The 18,874-nt window shown below is 34.7% G+C and overlaps 1 protein-coding gene, 1 long non-coding RNA gene and 1 pseudogene across 2 annotated transcripts in view; all 3 read left to right on the top strand.

Moving 5' to 3' along the window:
• The first annotated feature begins 6 nt into the window (after nt 1-6).
• On the top strand, nt 7-2,209 carry LOC125611309. Its single transcript, XR_007341459.1, has 2 exons — nt 7-1,472; nt 1,945-2,209. It is a non-coding gene; the product is annotated as an uncharacterized LOC125611309 (long non-coding RNA).
• A 2,445-nt stretch (nt 2,210-4,654) lies between these two features.
• Nucleotides 4,655-8,530, top strand: LOC107158766 (annotated as a pseudogene).
• A 3,265-nt stretch (nt 8,531-11,795) lies between these two features.
• Nucleotides 11,796-18,874, top strand: part of Ankrd17 (ankyrin repeat domain 17) — a 117,299-nt gene continuing 110,220 nt past the window's right edge. The window contains exon 1 of the mRNA XM_048785747.1: nt 11,796-14,321. Coding sequence (XP_048641704.1) covers nt 14,268-14,321 — 54 coding nt within the window. The 5' untranslated portion in view covers nt 11,796-14,267. The remainder of the gene's footprint in view (nt 14,322-18,874) is intronic.

Raw genomic sequence — 18,874 nt, 5'->3', positions numbered from 1 at the left:
GAGATGAATATATATATATCTCACAAAGATAGTCAATTACAGCATTGTTTGTAATTGCAAAAGATCAGATGCAATCAAAATTTAAATAAATTGGAAAATAGGTCATAATACGGGAATACTCCACAGCCATTAAAAGTAGTTTATATAGCTAGCACGGTATACTGTTTTACTTATTACAGGTACTCTTTAACTTATTTTGATATTTCTCTGAATTTAATTCTTAAATAAAATTCTGGAATGAAGTTGTCCTTTCAGTCAGAAATAGCTTTCTTTACTATTTTTAGGTTATGGACTTTAGTTGGAGACTCCTCAAAACATACTTACATCATTCTGCATTATGCAAATTATTCCAGGAGGTTATAGAGTTCTTGAGGCATAGGTTTGTGAAGCATGTATGAATTCTAGGTCAGGAGTACTGGATTTCATTTTTTGTCAATTAATGAGTTAATTGCCCTTTCCTCCTTTTTATCCCTCTAAAATTAAACAGTAAACAGTCTTTCTCCTGTCTCTCAAATGATAACACCAACAGCTACAGAATTTTTCTTTTCAGGGTTTGTTTCTATATACTCTTTCAGTAACAAAATTTTGTTTTGTTATTAATTGGTTAAAAAATTATAAGTCACTACCATTTATCCTTTCTTTTCTTTCTGAAACTATTGGAATCTTGACTTAGGAAAAAACTAAGTCAAGAGAGAGTTGGTTTTTATATCTGTTTCTTTTTTCTTCCTAGACATTTGAAGATGGTGGATATGGGAAGATAAGATCTACTTACTTAAATGTATAGCTGTTTCTTTGTTATATATTTAACAAACTACAAAGCTATAACTTGATGCCTTCAGATTTATATTATAGGTATTTATTGGACTTTTGTTTTAAATAGGTGGGTTGAGCATGTTCCTTCAACTGCTTTCCTCACAATGTCCCACTGATATTGTTTAAAAATTAAATTAAACCATAATTCTGAAGAGGAGGAACAGATACTATTATATTAATTCCACTACCCTAAAGAGGAGCAGAAGGACTTCATTACTTTATAATATAATCTTAATGTGTGTTCACATGTTTCGGAGGAGGGAAGTGAGAGGATCTAACTTAGGTGTACGAATGGATACAGGCTTGAATAATGCCATTGGTACTGTTTCTCTCAATGTTTTTGTTCTCTGTTTTTCTTCTGTATTAGCTTTATTTTTAGTAAAGATGTCTGTCAAAGGAGAAGGGGTTAGGATTTCTAGGCAGACATGGGTCATGAGGCTACCATTTACACAAACCATATGAAACATGTTCCCCATAGAAAAGAGGGATTATGTTATTTGGAAAAGGGAATAGGGAGAAAACATGTTGAACAGTAAAATTACAGTTCATAGTCCACTACAGGTACCATCAGAGGACCAGAAATTTTGAAGAAGATAGAAAGTTCATGGAATTGGATCGACAACAAATCCAGAGGAAACTGGAATCCAAGATACCCCAAGGTAAGCTCAGGTTTTCCCAGGCAAACCTCGGAATGGCTCCAAACTTGAAATCAACAAATACAAAGAACAGTACTGTACAGTTGGGTAATAATCAACAATTTTTTGAAGAATTACTTTCCAAAGTGCTGGATCAGCCTCCTTTCTGACCTTTCTCCAGCCTACACAGCCCAAGGCAGCTTGTCTGCCTTTAGGCCTCAAGTTTAAGAACTGCTCTCTTAAAAAATTTGTCCTGCATTTCCACTGATTATTGCAACCTGAAAGAGAAGTAGACATACTACTACTATAACAGGGAAAAGCAGTTTTGTCTGTTTCCTGCTAGCTGATTTCCTATCCATGTGTTCTACTTGCTTAAACAGTGCTTTCCCATTTAAGGGAGAGACTACTTGGAAAAACAAAACTGGACAATCTTAGAGAAAGTCCACACAATCACTGTACTCTCTAAAGCAAATCTTTTATTCACCAATGTAAACAGGGATAATCAAACACATGAGGATCAAGAGGATGGAAGAGGATAAGATGAATAAAAGAACAGCTTACCTCAGATATCATTCAGAAGAAAACTTCAAGGAAAAACAATCAAGATTTAAAACAATTTAAGATTTAAAAGCACATAATGATTAATTATAGCTGCACTGAAGAGGGGTCAAAGAACCAGAAAAGGTTTGAATATTATAAAGAAAAAAATTAATGGTTGGGCTAAATACCAATTTAGCGTGAATCAAAATTGTGATTTGGAATTAAGAGGAGAAACTATGTGCGTATATGAAACAAAAAATATGGAAAAATTTGAGACAAAATTTAAGAGTTTTGGAAAGCATATCACATAGTTTCCATATCCATAAATATAGAGCTTTAAAAGTAGAGACTAGGAAATAAGGAAAAGAATTTTTAAAAAAGCAAAAAACAAAAAATGAAAATTTCCTAAGTTGGAGAAAAAATAATGAGTTTTTAGATTGAAAGGTCTACCTAGTACCAAGCAAGATGAATGAGAAAAGATCCACCTCTAGATACATCTGGTAATGTTTCAGAATCATAAGGATGAAAAGAAAATTCCTAAATTACTCCCAGAGAGAATAAAATATAGAAGGTTAAGTAATTTGAATTCTTAGCAGCCATATTGAATGCTTGATGATAGTAAAACAGTAGTGATTTCTTTGTTCAAGAGAAAATAGATTAGGACTCATAGCTCTTATGCCCAACTACACTGTTATATGAGGACAAGCACATCTTTTTCTACTTGAAAAATCTATGCACTTCACTGTATATGAAAGTATTTGAGATACTATATTAAAATGAAAAAGATAATTTTAAGATAGAGGATATGGTATGGTGGTGGGGAGTGGTAGAAAATAGTGCCCTACAGTAGCAGTCTTGGGCTTTCAAAAATAACTGAAGAAAGCTAGAAAATTCTAGACTAATTTTATTAGTCTAAAATATATGAAGTTCTTCAATCAGTAATGTATAAATGACAAAATTATATTTGACTTTAGTGACAGCATTTACCTTATTACAAATGTACTTAATTGATCTTTAGTTTTTAGAATCAATCTAAAAAAATGATAAAATGGACTTAATTAATGAAGTAGCATGTCTTAAAAACCTTTAAAATATAAAAATAATATCTATAAAATTAGGAGATGGAGGAAAACAAAGGAGAGGCCAGTCAGTGCTCATTTCTTCAACTGACAGTAGATAGCAATGTAACAATGTTTTCGCCATTTTGATGTAGGAAGATAATGCAAAAGATCTTTTATTCATTTTGTGGCTTTGTAGCCTTGTAATTATTTAAAAACTCCAAGTTCTTTGCACCACATTTATAATATTAAAGATATGGCAGATATGATGCATTTACCTGTCTACCTATCAGAACTACTCTTGGAGAACAAATACATTCTAGGGCTTGATTGTTTTTATAAACTGAGATAGAAATAGAAAAAATATAGAGGTTAATTCTAGGAAATAGGAAATATAGAGGTTAATTCTAGGAAATAAGCAAGTTATATTAGAATACAAATATGCCTTTTTATGTAGGGTACATGATTCTTTCTTAACCGGCTCTGAATTTTGAATGTTGATTCCTGTCTGAAGAAACTCCTTTTTTCCTGTCTCTCTCTCTCTCTCTCTCTCTCTCTCTCTCTCTCTCTCTCTCTCTCTCACCCCTTTACTCTCTGACATACCACATAAACACTATTGTGAAAAATATGGAAATATGAGAAAATCCTGAGTCTTCCTTCTTTCTAGTGCCTCAGATGAGATGACTTTTTGTCTCAAGTATTAAAGACCAGGATTAGAAACCTGGTTTGTCCTTAAAGTAGAAGTCATGTGGTCAGGGATAACCACAGCTATTGGGAATCAATATTTGTCTTCTGAAAGCTTGGAAGAAATGAGATGGAAATAAAAATTGCTGTTTTCTTATATGGCATTACTTTTTGTGGGAGATTTCATAATAATTAGGTATCTGAAATTTATGAGGGAAGTTGAAAGTAATTGTAACATTAGTTCTAAGATAGTGTGATCTGAGATATCCACATGATGATCTAAGAGGTAGTACAGAGTTACATCAAATGAGATCAATGTACTTTATTTTAGTTTTGAAATGAAGTCTTGCTATGTTACCTAAGCTGGTCTGGAACTCCTGGGCTCAAGTAGTCCTCCTACCTCAGCCTCCTGAACAGTTGGGAATTCAGATGCAGCCATCTTGCCCCAGCTGAGATCAGTATTTCATTTCATTTCTTTTCTTTTTTCTTTTTTTTTTTTTTAGTTATAGGACACAATACCTTTATTTTATTTATTTATGTGGTGCTGAGGATCGAACCCAATGCCCCACTCATGCAAGGCAAGTGCTCTACCACTGAGCCACAACCCCAGCCTCTCTTTTCTTTCTTTCTTTTTTCTTTTTGTACTGCGGGATTTAGCTCAGATGTGCTTAATCACAGAGCCTAGCCCTTTTTATATTTTTGTTTTGAGGAGGCTTTTGCCAAGTTGCTGAGGCTGGCTTTGAACATGCAATCCTCCTGCCTCAGCCCTCTGACCTGCTAAATTTATAGGTGCCCGGATGAGATCAGTATTTATTTATATAAATATGCCTGAGGATTGTGATAGAATCCTGTGTATATATCCACCTGGGGAACTTTTGAATGTTACAGTCATGTTCTGAGATTCTCTTTATGTGACAACGCCTAATGATTGTGAGTGGTCAGGATCAGGTTAATGGAAAAGGGAATGGTGTCCCAATTTGTAATTTCTAGCCTAGCCCATGATGAATAGAGGCAGTTTAATACATTTCTTAATAGATGGAATTGAGTTTGAAAGGGTAGTGTTTGGTAATTGAAATAATTCCTTGCAAACCATTCAAGATTTGTTAGGAATAAATTAGGCTAGAAATAAAGTAGTAACAGATATCTCGAGACCATACTAATTGGAATTTGATATCAGGGACCTCAGACCACTAAGGACGAGAGGAGGAAAGACAGAACAGTGGGATGCATCAAAACTTGGGTAGTTTTTACAACTGAATTATTCTCTGTGTCTTTGGCTTGGGTTTCAAATTTTTCTTATAATTGCTATTCCCTGATTTTTTTTTTTTTTTTTTTTTTTTGTGTGTGTGTGTGTGTGAGAGAGAGAGAGATTTTTGTGTCGTGTGCATATCTGTTAGTAGATAACTATTACCTATAGCTTTGGAGCAGAGGACAGTTAATATGTTGCTAACCAGATTGAAAGTTCTATACCATCTGTAGATTTAGCCTATTTAAAAACAAAACAAAAAAATTTTGAAGTAAATTATGCATGTACTAGTTTTTATCTTTATTTGAAAATGTACAGTATACCATGTAAGATTAGGGTGGCATTGGTGGCAGCAGTGGTTGGGCCTGGAATAGTTGGAGCAGCCACTGTCAGAAGGATCACTCCAGTGGTAGTGGGCTGCTAAGCTTCGTCAGCGCCTGTGCTTATAACTGCCCCAGCTAAACACCACGCCCTTGAGCTACCTGTCCTTCATTGAATCTATAGACCTATTTTCTTAGGAAGGAGCTCAGCCTGACCTTACTTTAGTGATGTCCAGCAAAGGGAGCAACATAGATGGGAAAACATACTTAGCTAATGGAAGCCCATCTAACAAGCCAGAGGAGATATTTGGAGTTAAGGAGGAAAGGGAGGCATTCTCAGGCTTTAAAGTAGAGGCCTTAGACTAGAGTTTGGGCTTGACTAGGTGTGATGGTGGCCCCAATTTCACCAGTAGAGAAAGTCAAGGCATAGAGAGCGCAGGTAAAGAAACGGATAGCATGTGGACACTGACCATCACTGTATCAGTGATGATAACTGAGTCCGTAACTGCTCAGAGGAAGAAGAAAAAGAATAAAAGCAATCATGGCACTGTGTTTAGCACAAGCAAGCTAACCATGACCATGGGGTCCATGAAGAACAGGAGACAACAGCCCTACTCCAGCCTTCCAGAGTAGGAGCTGGTTTCAAGTGCCCACTTTGTATGTGAGGCCTGTGGGGTAAGAAGGAGTCTGTTCAGAATTTCCACCTAAAGAATGGACTTGAGGGCCCTACTGGTTGTGTCAGTACCAGCATGGCACCTGACTGGCCAGTGGCAGTGATGATGACCTGAAGATGGTGGTTTGGGATTAGGTATGGCAGTAGCCAATACTCAAGAGTGGCCACAAAGGTAATATCTTTTAGGCCAAATTCCTTCCCAACAGTGTTGATTCCACCTTAGCCATTTGTGCTGGGGATGGGCAGGTTCTAGTAGCAGAACTGTCTGCCCAGTGCTACAGGCATACAAAGTGTATGGCCCAGCACAAGGGAGCATCCTACAAGTTGGCCCTGGAACCAGATTCTCCCTGTGTGTACCCTATATGTTTCCATCTGCATTTGAAGATGCAATTATTTTCACCATTGACCTGAGACAAAGACTGGCCAGCTTTGAAGCTGGTGGTGACAAAAGAGAAAGAGAAGAAAGTGGAGCAGTATACAAACTCCATAAATCATGCCAGTACCTGCTGGTTTGCAGTAGGTGGACAAGACCAGTTTTAAGGATTCATGACCAGAGGAAAATTGATGAGAATGAGAACATTGGAATACTCAAGAAATTCTGTCCTCATTAGAATTTACTCACTGGTAAACAGTCCAAAGCAAACATCACCTGTCTGTGTATAGCCACCATGGCACAGAACTTTTGTCCAGGAACTCTTTATAATGATGAAGATGTTTTTCTTTTCCAACTCCTCTCAGAGTGATGGAGCCCAGTGTGTGAAGAGATATAAGGGCCACAGACATAATGCTGTGGTGAAAGGTGTCAGTTTCTATAGCCCCAAGAGTGAGTTTGTGGTGAGTGGGCACATCTTCCTCTGCAAGAAATCATTCTGCCAGATCATTCAGTTCACAGAAGGGGAAAAGGGAGGTGTGATAAATTGTCTTGAGCTCTACCCTCACTTGCCATTGCTGGCAACCAGGGGCCTACATCATGAAGATATGGGCACACCCGCATCTGAAGCTTCCACTGAGCTGACAAGGGTTAAAGGATCTGATTAAGAAGAACAAGCAAGAGTGAGATGAAGATAGCTTACAACACACTGTCCTGTTTGATAGCCACAAGCTCTGGTTCCTTATATATCACCTGAGTCAGAGACACCATCACCAGCACCTGGGATTGGAGCCATAGACTTGGAATCTGAAGAATCTCTGAGCTCCTCAGACACAGAGTACTAAGAGGAGGGCCCTTATTGGTGTGTGCATGCCATCCTGGGGCCTCATACCTATGAGGAGTGGGCTGGGGCTCCCATCCTGATCCTGCCTGGATACCACTTGTCCCATACCCTTAGATCCAGCAGAAACACACTTCAAACTTTTTGTTTATATAAATACATCTCGGGAGTACGACAGATCAGAGGACATTGAACCAACAGAGAGCACCCAGGAGTGGGGTTCTGTGAAGAGGTGTTAAGGACTTAGCAGAAATGGCTTCTTCCTGAAGTTTTTTTGAGGGGGATAGTAGGGATGTTTTGTTAACTGATTTAGAGTTAGAGAATGTGGCTTCTTTTTCTTTAAATCTCTTTTGTTTCCTATATGGAGATGGTATGAGGAACAATTGACTGTTCAGTACCACAGTGCCAGGGTGAAGGGTAGAAATGTCACTCCCTCTTGGGTTTAGGTTTTTTCCTTTGTTTTTTAAAGTCTGTGACAGTTTCATTGTCTTTTTTTTTTCCCTCCCTGAGCAACCCAGGATCCTATTTTTCTGGGAAGTCTTTAGATCCCCTAACCATTCCACACTTTTCACTTTATCTCATTCATTCTCTGTACTTTCCACAGTGTTTTGCACTTGATTATGTATCCTTTACTCTCTTACCTTCATCCCATCACCCCCTAAGTAGATCTGGTGAAGTAGGCTGGAGAGGGGTGGAAGGGAGAAGGATATTACCTCTTTTGTTATATTTTATTAAAAAAAATTGATGGTAGCAGTCTTCCTTATCACTATTAGAGGCCGTATGTTATGTATAAATATTGTTAAAAAACAAGTCAAACTTGGAAAAAATGTACCTTATGGATAAATTTTGGGGTGAATATTTTATCAGTTTTATATACATTGAACCTGTTGTGAAATAGTGGAAAAGCATTGAATTTATGGTGTGATCCCTCATAGGTAACCAGTGCAAATGTCCAACAGAGAAAATTGTTATTAGAGATGTGAAAAAAGGGACTAACTGCTTTATTTCTTACTTTGGTCAGTATCTTATTCATATTTGGACAAAACTGGGCTTATATTTCATTCTGTATGTAGTATAACTTTGCATTTTAAGTTTTATTTATTAGATTATGGGAAAAATGGACAGACTATAATTGATCAAAGAAGAGGAACAAAACCTTGAAGATTTTAATGGTAAACTTTGTCAAAATTCATGATCAAGTTTATATAGATACTTAAAAATAAGAATAATTAATTGTCACCAGAATCTCCAGAATAATGACAAACATACCTCTAGATAATGTGGACAGTATTTAAAAGGCTTAAGTAACAAGCCTTAAATTGAGGATATATAAAATTGCGACTTATTTTTTAAAAAAGTAGCCATCATCCGTTAGTAGTATATTGTACAAATAAGGAATTAGTATAATTTTAAGTATTTTAAAATATTGCTGAAATGAATTTTTTCAAGGCCAGATCATTCATTTGTACAAATATTTACTGAGTGCTTTACAAGGTAGCACATACCTATAATTCCTACAATTTGTGTGTCTGGAGTAGGAAAATCACAAGTTCAAGGTCAGCCTCAGCAATTTAGAGAGGCCTACACAATTTAGTTGAGACCCCGCCCTCCCCCTAAAATAATTTGTACATGTGCAGTACAGATGCAATTTTTTTTTGTTATTGAATATTCTTGATTTGTGATAGGTAGAATTCCATGGATGTTAACCTGTGAAAACTTGATCTTCACTAAGAAGTGCTTGAAATTTGTACGTTATTACATTAGTTAGTTGTGTCTCAGGGTTTGGTGAGAGGTTTATTTTTCCCTGTATGTATTTTTCTTTTATACTGTGAATGTTTTCTTTGTATATGTATTTAATTTTATAGGTAAAACTATAGTTAATTAAAAAAACTATAGTGGTAATATAAACAATATTACTCTACTGCTCTCTATATATGTCTGGAACCTTTCATCATTTATAGCATAACTGGTTTAGGAGAGATAAAAGTTAATATCATGGGGATACATTGTTGTTTTAATTAAATATATGGACATTCAAAAGTCTTAGCAAATTTTATTAGCTTTTTAATTTAAATTCTGTTTAATTCTTTCATTTTTGCTTGGTCTAGGCTGTTGCATACCTTCAGTTTCATATTTCTGATCAGTCTTACAGTGTAGGAAAGAGAAAAATCAAAGTTATGATGACAAAATTTATACATTTTACTTTTTATTTTTATTTATTTATATTTACATATGACAGCAGAATGCATTACAATTCATATTACACATATAGAGCACAATTGTTCATATTTCTGGTTGTACACAAAGTATATTCATACCAATTTGTGTCTTCTTACATGGACTTTGGATAATCGTCTCATTCCACCATCATTTCTAACCTCATGCCCCCTCCTTTTCCCTCCCACCCCTTTGCCCTATCTAGAGATCATCTATTTCTCCCTTGTTCCCCCTCCTTACCCCATTGTGAATCAGACTCTTTATATCAGAGATCATTTGTTTTTTTGGGATTGGCTAGCTTCATTTATCATTATCTTCTCCAATTCCATTTACCTGCAAATGCCATGATTTTATTCTCTTACTGGTGAGTAATATTGCATTGTGTATAAATGCCACATTTTTTTAAATTCATTCATCTACTGAAGGGCATCTAGGTTGGCTCCACAGTTTAGCTGTTGTGAATTGTGCTGCTGTAAACAATGATGTGGCTGTGTCCCTGTAGTATGCTGTTTTTAAGTCCTTGAGGTATAGACCGAGGAGGGATAGCTGGGTCAAATGGTGGTTCATTCCCACTTTTCTAAGGAATCTCCAAACTGCTTTCCATATTGCTTGCACCAATTTGCAGTCTCACCAGCAATGTATGAGTGTACCTTTTTCCCTACATCTTTGTTTGTATTCATAATAGTAATAGCTGCCATTCTGAGTGGAGTGAGATGAAATCTTAGAGTAGTTTTGATTTGCATTTCTCTAATTGCTAGAGATGATGAGCAGTTTTTCATACATTTGTTGATTGATTGTATGTCATCTTCTGAGAGGTGTCTGCTTACATCCTTGGCCCATTTATTGATTGGATGATGATGATGATGATGATGATGATTTTATTTTTTAGTTGTAGGTGTATCCAGTACCTTTATTTTATTTTTATGTGGTACTGAGGGTCAAACCCAGTTCCTCACACATTCTAGGTGAGCGCTCTACCTCTGGGCCACAACCCCAGCCCAAAATTTATATACTTTTAAGAAATACTTGGTTCTTATTTTTTCCTGTCTCTATTTATTTATTTACTTTTTTTGGTGGTATGAGAAATGAGCCTCTCTCTACTAGTTTACAACTTTTTAGTAGTTTACTACTCTCTAGTAGCTTGTTTTTGTTCTGGGTGAATGAAGTCATTTTGTCTTATTACCAGTTATCTATCTATTCTGTTTGAAAGTGTGGATTTTGAGCCAGAGGTAGTAGGTATCTGTAATCCCAATTACTTAAGTTTGAGGCCAGCCTGGGCAATTTAGGTAGGAGACCCTGTCTCAGTATTAAAAAAACAACAACAACAACAAAAAAACCAGTGGGCAGATTCAGCTCAATGGTAAAGCACTCCTACGTTAATCTCTAGTAGGAAAAGAAGTGGATTTTGGAGTCCAGGCATTTCTTAAATAGAAAGAAATGTATATTTGATGGGTGGAAACAGAACTTCTTTACAAGGAATTGTTGATTCTAAAAAGTTTTCTATTTGGTGGTGTATGCCTATAATCCCAGGGGCTCCAGAGGCTGAGGCAGGAGGATTGCAAGTTCAAAGTCAGCCTCAATAACTTAGTGAGATCCTTAAATAAAATATAAAAAGGAGCTGGGGATGTGGCTCAGTGATTAAGTGCCCCTGGGTTCAATCTCTGGCACCAAAAAAAAGAGAAAGTTTTTATGTAGAGCAACAAACACCAACAAGGTGTTAAGTCATACAAAATAGGTGCCTGTCAGCACATTTCTACATGTTTTTAATTTTGGTTTCTTTTTCTCTATTTAGTGAGAGTAGCCCTGGTCTTAGACATTTATTAAACTTCTATCCTTTTCCTCCTTTTTAATGTGAGACTTCACTGTGGACATTTGAATCTTATTTTAGTCAATATTTTCTTTTGTGAGTTTACATTATTTTTATGTGGTGATTCACATATTTGTTTTTATATTGTTTGTATTTTGTACTTAGCAATAACTATTATTTATACTTTAATGTCTTTGCCACTGGCAAAACCTGAAAGGTGTTTTGCCATTGATATCCATTTTAGACAAATGGGAAGACAATTTTTGTTTTGTCTGTCAAGTGAGGTTGAACTGAAGTTGCCTCACTTTTATGATGATGGATGTTAAGACACAGGGATATGAATCTCCTTTTGCCTTGTGCTGTGGCACAGGTCATCATTATTAACAAAACAGGCCATGATATTAATAATAGTGCTTTTATTTTTTAATAACATTTTCAAAAAAATTTTTTGTAGTTATAGATTGAGAGAATAACTTTTTTTTTTTTTTTTTTAAATGTGGTGCTATGGCTCAAACCCAGTGCCTCCCACATCCTAGGCAAGTGCTCCGCCACTAAGCTACAGCCTCAGCTCCATAATTGTGCTTTTAGAAAGCACAAAATATAGTCAAAGAATAAATGTTTTCATTATCAAAAATTATTTTTAGTAAGAGTTAGGGTATGCTCAGTGGTAGGTAGCCTGTGTGCTTAGCATACACAAGGCCCTGGGCTTTATTTCCTTTTACATTTATCATTATCACCCTAATCATTACTGGTGGTGGTGGTGGTAATTTAAAAGGGATTAGAATTCATTATTGGATATTTGATAATTCCTTTATTGTTGCATTTGTTTATTCAATCAACAGATACATGAGTGCCTGCTCTGTAAAACTTTTGATCCTGGGTATGCATTGGCAGATTGGCAAATGAAGTGTTTCTGCTTTCATCAATCTTCTAGTCTATATGGGGGACAGTTGATACCCATTATAAAACAGGAAAACCATAATCACGTATTAATAAAATCTTGGAATTGGGGATGTAAACTCAGTTGAAGAGTGTGTGCTCAATCCCCAGTACTACCAACCAAACAAAAATAAATAAAAATTTAACAGAAAACTTTTACAAGAGCAGTACTCCATAATCAGAACAGAAAGAAGGGGCAAAGTAAATGGTTTGGTTGACTTGAGTCTTAGGGGTCCTCATTTCTTTTCAAAGACTTTAGGAAGTCTGTTCTTGGCTTATGGGGAAAATGAGTGCTGTATTATGAGATTCTTAATCCTGAGTCGGGTTGCTTACCGGGTTACTTAAGAGCGACTGTTTACTTAGTCAAAAGATGGAAGCTATTGATTACTTAGTCAAAAGATGGAAGTTAATGCTTCCTAAATCTCTTTGAAGCATAGAAATAATTGACCTGGAGGGTAGGAAATAATAAAAGGCAGTTCACTGGTTCCTTTTTAAGCCAAGTTGCAACAATAGAAATTACTTTGTTTGAGAAGCCACCAAGTACCAAGCATACATATACATAAATGAAAACAATAAGTATGGTCTGAAGGAAAACAGTTATATCTTTACTATTAATTCCACTTATCCTTTTGAGTCACTATTCTGGATTTGAATCTGAGTTTGACTCTCCTATATAACTGTGTACCCTGTCTAAGTCTTGGTTTCCTTATATATAAAATGAGAATAATTCCACCTGAAGACAATATAGTTGGTGATTGTGAAGATAGAAATTGGAGCCAACTGCCTACATTCAAGTCTTAGCTTCTCACCTGAATTAGTTTAGCTGGGAATAATTGGTCAAGTTGCTTAGCCTGTCTGTGCCCTAGTTTCCACATGTGTAAATGGTGATTATAATAGCACCTTTTATGATTAATGTGAGAATTAAGTCAGTTGGTATTCACAAAGCATTTAAAAAGGCACAATAATACATTTATTATTTTAAATCATTATACATAGATGGGTTGTTAGGGTTGATAACATGTATTAAAAAAGTGTAGGTATTAAAAAAATACCTACACGTTGCCTAGCATACTACTAATTCTTCCTAAATACCAAAAACTTAAGTAGTAGATAATTTATCCAATTTCATCTCATATAAACTTTTTAAAAAATATATTTTTAGTTGTCAATGGACCTTTATTTTATTTATTTATATGTGGTGCTGAGAATCGAACCTAGTGCCTCACACATGCTAGGCAAGCGCTTTACCACGGAGCCACAACCCCAGTCCCTCATAAACCTTTTTAGAAGAAATCGTGCCTCTCTTGTTGATTGTACCTATCTTGTTGATAGAGTACATATGCCAAATTTCTTATGCTACTTATAAAAGTCTACTGAGGGAAAAACAGATCATTTATTTGGTTAGTAAATGAAGTTAAAGGTACTACCAGAAAGTAAATGTACCCATGGTGTATAATTTCTTGATTTAGTAAACAAAAATCAGTTGAATGTTAATCTCATTCTCATAGGTATTTACAAACTTGTGTATTGAAAGCCAATTTACCACTAAAAGAAAAAAAATCTAAGATAATTATTTCTTACCCTCTCAAGTATTATATAATCCACTTGCTAATGTTGCAGATTCCTAACTTAACATTATCTTCCCTACTTCTTTGCATCTTTAATACAGCCATTAATCTCACTACAAGGTTTCACCAAAGATAAATCGCTGTGTAACCCACTTCAACCTCTTTTGTTCAACCAGGAAGCCAGACGTGTTAAATGACTTAAAAAAAAAAAGAAAAAGAAAAAGAAAAAAAAACATATACACACGCACACATATAATTCTTATTGGAAATCTTAGTATTTTGAAGTTTAAATTGGTAAAATAAGAGACTTCATCTATTTTGTCTTTTGAAATTACTTGACATAAGTTTGCTTTGGAATAGAGCTTCTGTGTCTTTAAAAAATACACAGTGAGTCACCCCCTGCTCTTTTGGTAGATGCCTGGCTAGTGAACAGCTAAGCTGCTTTAGGCATGTAATAGAACATTCCATTTCCTGTTCCCTTGCTGACACAGAGGAGTGTTCCTGCTGGCAATGATCTAATCATAGTGCAGTAAGAAACATGGCAGTTTGATAAAACATGGTGGAGACAGCGGCTGAAATGGAAGCATATGTTCTAGAAGACATTCTTGAGGTAGGGTTAGGTTTGTAAATGAAATGAAAGTTGAAATCTTAACAAAGAAATCTTATCTGCTGGAATTATTTTTACAGATGAGTAGATTAGAGGAGAGAGCAAAAGAGAGGCAGAGCATAAAAGCAGGACACGGTCAGACCTTATTCCGTGTGAGAATGTTGTTAGTCTGGTTCATACTATTACCATATAAGTCTAGAATTATTTTATTTAAACTTCATGTTTCATAAATTGCAGATACGTGTTCAGTAGGGAAATAAAAAACGGAGAGGGGGTTTGGACTTAATAAAAAGCCTTGTGTGGTGGTGACCTTTAGATTAACTCATTAGAAGGTGGGGTCTGCAAAGCAGCTTTGAGTAGGTTTAGTATTTTATGTCTTAGAATTCATTTACATATCTAAGCCTAAAGCTGTGCTTCCAATTAACTCTTTAAAAATGGCTGGTTATTTTATCTTAAAACTAAGTATATAAAGCTAATTGCTTAATTTAGGTGGCACACTCTGATCCTAGATTTCTCATGTGACTTTGATTACTATTAAGTACATTATGAAATTTAAAATTTTAGAAACTAAAATTTTAGAGTTTGAATGCTAGAGTGCTATCAATAAAATTTTCCAGTAATTCAAGCTGTAAGAATTTCAAATTATATATATATTTCCAACTGCATCAGTTTTATAAAAATATGTATAAATCAAGGAAATACATGTTAAGGTGAAACTATAATTGATTTTGTCCTTAGTTATAGTATACTACCAAAAATTGTATTTATAGATAAAGGAACTTAAATCCCATTTTCTTATCTGCTTGGTAGTAGGTTTTTTTTTTTGTTGTTGTTGTTGTTTTGTTTTGTTTTTCTTTTTCCTCATTAAGGAAAAAAACCTGCCTAATTTAGATAAAGAGGCTTTCTGATGGTGAGTGATACTCCTAATACTTAGGCTGCTAGGATAATTTTTATTAACTATTTCGCTGTCTCCAGGAAAAGATTTTATTGTGGGGAGAGGGCTTAGGAGAAGCTGCAAAGAGAAGCTAGGCGGGGTTAGTAGGAGAAAAAAGCCTATGCGCATTATAAAGTGCTGCATGATCAATGAGCATTTTCTGGAGTCCCTCAGTGTGTGCCCGGAGCTGACATTGCAGCAAGTCTCATGGTGGTTCTGCGGAATGAAAACTGATTCCATTGTATTATCTACCTCCTTGCAGACACCTGCCAACATACTCTTTTCCCCCCTTTGCTAAAAACTATTTTGTGGTTAATTTCCATTCTTGTCTTCTTTCCTTTCCTTTCCTCCCTCCCTCTTTCTCACTTTCCTTTGGTACTATTAGTGAGTTCCCTTAAAAACAATGTGGTAAAATTATCTACTTAGGAGTAGTTGTTTACACTCTCATCAAGAGACTTTAGTAATTATGAGTGGTCATGTGACTTTTTAGTGGCTCAGTTTTTAAAATTCTAATTAGATTATAAAGTTATAGTGACACATTTTAATTTGCACTTAAAAATTATGCTTTGGATTTTACAGAAGTAAAATATAGATGTTGATGAATCTTAACGTTTTTTTTCCCTTGGCCATTTAAAATTTCAGCATGTAATAGATTGTAGAAGTTTTATTTATTTTTGGTGTGAAAAAATCCACTTAGGCATAGTTTTATGCTTTTAAGTACAGATTTTTTAAAACACTGTCTTACAGTTAGCTTTTCATTAAAATTGGTTAAGTTTTTGTATTACCTAATTTATTCATTGTTATTATTAAAATAACTTCTGCAGTTTAATTGTTGGTCCTGATTTTTCATCTATCTATCTTAATTCACTTGGTTTCTTTTTACCTGTTGCATTAAACCATATTAAGTGAATGGTATGCTCTATTTAAATATTATGATTTAATTAGTGTTTATAATGAGTAGGCTAGATGTGAAAAATTTCCAAGTAATAATAATAATAACATTATTTTCCAAAATGACAAGTACTTATAATGATCTCATGCTAAAAATATAAGTGCAGACAATACATTTAGTAACTCTAAGGTGAAATGTGTTATTTTCTAAAGCACCTCATATTGTAAGTAAATAGATAAGTATTAAATAAGCTTTCCAGAAAAATGAATTTAAGAAGTAAATTTACCTCCTTGTATAAAGGTCTGAAAATGAATAATGACATTTTTCTACTTACCAAGTGACAATTTTATATTTTGAGCTATTTGACGGTTGTTTCCTATTATTTTCACAATGTGAAATTTTATGTAGATTCTATTTAAGTTAAATTAAGGTTGAACTTCTATTTTTTTCTGTTTTTGTAGCTTGATCCTTTGAATCATGAATTTTTTTAAAGGTGCTTTTATTATAATATCTTGATAAAAGGGAACAGTGTCGTAAGTGAACATAGTGCAAATTAGTTCTCATAATACTGTGGTTTACCTTTTAAACTGATTGCTTATTATATATACCCACATAAATTTAAGTTGGTTTTTTTTTAGTTAAAATATGGAAGTTTCTAAAATTGATAACTAAACTAGAAAAGGTTGCTTTCAGTTTATATGATTACTTTTCAAATGTTTAGGGTAATGGATTAAAGAGAATAACCTATTTCTGTTCCTTTGCCCCCTTTCTGTAAAAGGAACTCTAATAGGAAAATAAATAAAGGTAGAGTTAAAAATAATAGGGATGAGAACCCATATACTTATTACTTATAATGTTTGTTATTTTTCTTGAGACATGATCATAATTTTAACATTTTGATGTCTTTTTTTTTCTTCTACTTTATTTTTTTTAATTGGTTGTTCAAAACATTACAAAGCTCTTGACATATCATATTTCATACATTTGATTCAAGTGAGTTATGAACTCCCATTTTTACCCCGTATACAGATTGCAGAATCACATTGGTTGCACATCCACGTTTTTACATATTGCCATACTAGTGACTGTTGTATTCTGCTATCTTTCCTATCCTCTACTATCCCCCCTCCCCTCCCCTCCCATCTTCTCTCTCTATCCCATCTACTGTAATTCATTTCTCTCCCTTGATTTTTTTTTCCCTTTCCCTTCACATCCTCTTATGTAGTTTTGTATAACAATGAAGGTCTCCTTCCATTTCCATGCAATTTCCCTTCTCTCTCCCTTTCCCTCCCACCTCTCCTCCCTGTTTAATGTTAATCTTTTTCTCATGCTCTTCCAATGATGTGAGTCTTAGTAGTTAAATCAATAGGAAGAAAAAGTCTTCCAAATTTTTGATTTTTTTTGTATATCCTAAATTTGTATGACCAAGGACTATGTATATGAACCTGAGGTTTATAAGTAGACTTTTTAAAAATATGAACACTCTGAACAGAAGGAAACATTTCAGAAACTTGATTACCATATATTCTGATTTTATTATTTATAATTGAACCAGTTTTAGTAGTTTCCTATAAAAATTGACTTAGAAATGAGGCATCTTCACAAGTACTTAAATGGTACTTTAAATTCAGGATGGTTTTTGTCAGAATATAGTATTTGATCTTTTTTTACTTTTAAAAATAGCAATTTGGGGCTGGGGATGTGGCTCAGTTATAGAGTACTTGTCTGGCCTGCAGTAGACCCTGGATTTGAACCCCGGTACTGCAAAAATGAAACATAAAAAAAAAAGCAATTTTTATGAAGAGAAGAATATTTCTAGTAAGATAAAGCCCCAACTCTGTGGTTGTTTCTTAGGCACAATGGATTTGGAGATTTGACCGAGCTCTTTAGATATGAACTGAATAAGGGTCAGATCTAAGCAAAGTAAATAGGTTTATTATTATAGAACTTTTTCTTGCTTTGTATTTATCTTTGTATCGGAGGGCTGTTTTGTTTTTGATTTTTAAATAAGATTGAAAGAGTTACAGGGAAGTTATTGCCCCCCCCCCCCCCCCCCCCCCCNNNCCCCCCCCCCCCCCCTTTGCCCATTTGTCAGGACTATGGACTAATAGTGGTAAATGGTGGGTAAACAGGGAAAATCCACTTGCTGTTTACCATTACTTTTTGGTAATGATACCAACTCTCCCAAGTAATAAATAGCCTCTTTTGACAGTTTCTTGGTATATTTCTTTTTATCCTATAAAATGTTTTAACTTATGTAATGTACACTGTTCATATGCTATACCAGTAAATCTTTTATAGATTTCTAAAGTTATATTTAGTGTAACCATGGTGACATCTTTTACTAGGAAGAGTTGGAGTAACTCTTAGGAGATAAGTATAAGTAGGTCTAGAGATTAAAAAGTTGGAAAAAATATACAAATTATTTGAGTCATTACAAGGAATATTTCTCATTTATTGAAAAGTTTTGGAATTAAGTCCAATTATGTTGGACCATAAAATCTCATAATTACACTCACATATTTACTAAGTACCTGCAGTATGCTGGACACTTTAGAAATTCCATAAGGTTAGTCCAGCTAATTTTATTTCACAAAAGGAAAGTGCAGAAAAATAAATGTTTATTATTGGTATTTTAAATAGTCTTGAATTCAGGTTGCATGCAGATGTGAATATTGATATTTTACTTCATTGGCTCTATCTGAATAGTTTGAAACCTGTTTTCAGCAG

Source organism: Marmota marmota, unplaced genomic scaffold, assembly GCF_001458135.2.
Source record: "Marmota marmota marmota unplaced genomic scaffold, marMar, whole genome shotgun sequence".
Classification (NCBI taxonomy): domain Eukaryota; kingdom Metazoa; phylum Chordata; class Mammalia; order Rodentia; family Sciuridae; genus Marmota; species Marmota marmota.
This window is presented reverse-complemented; position numbering and strand designations above follow the sequence as displayed.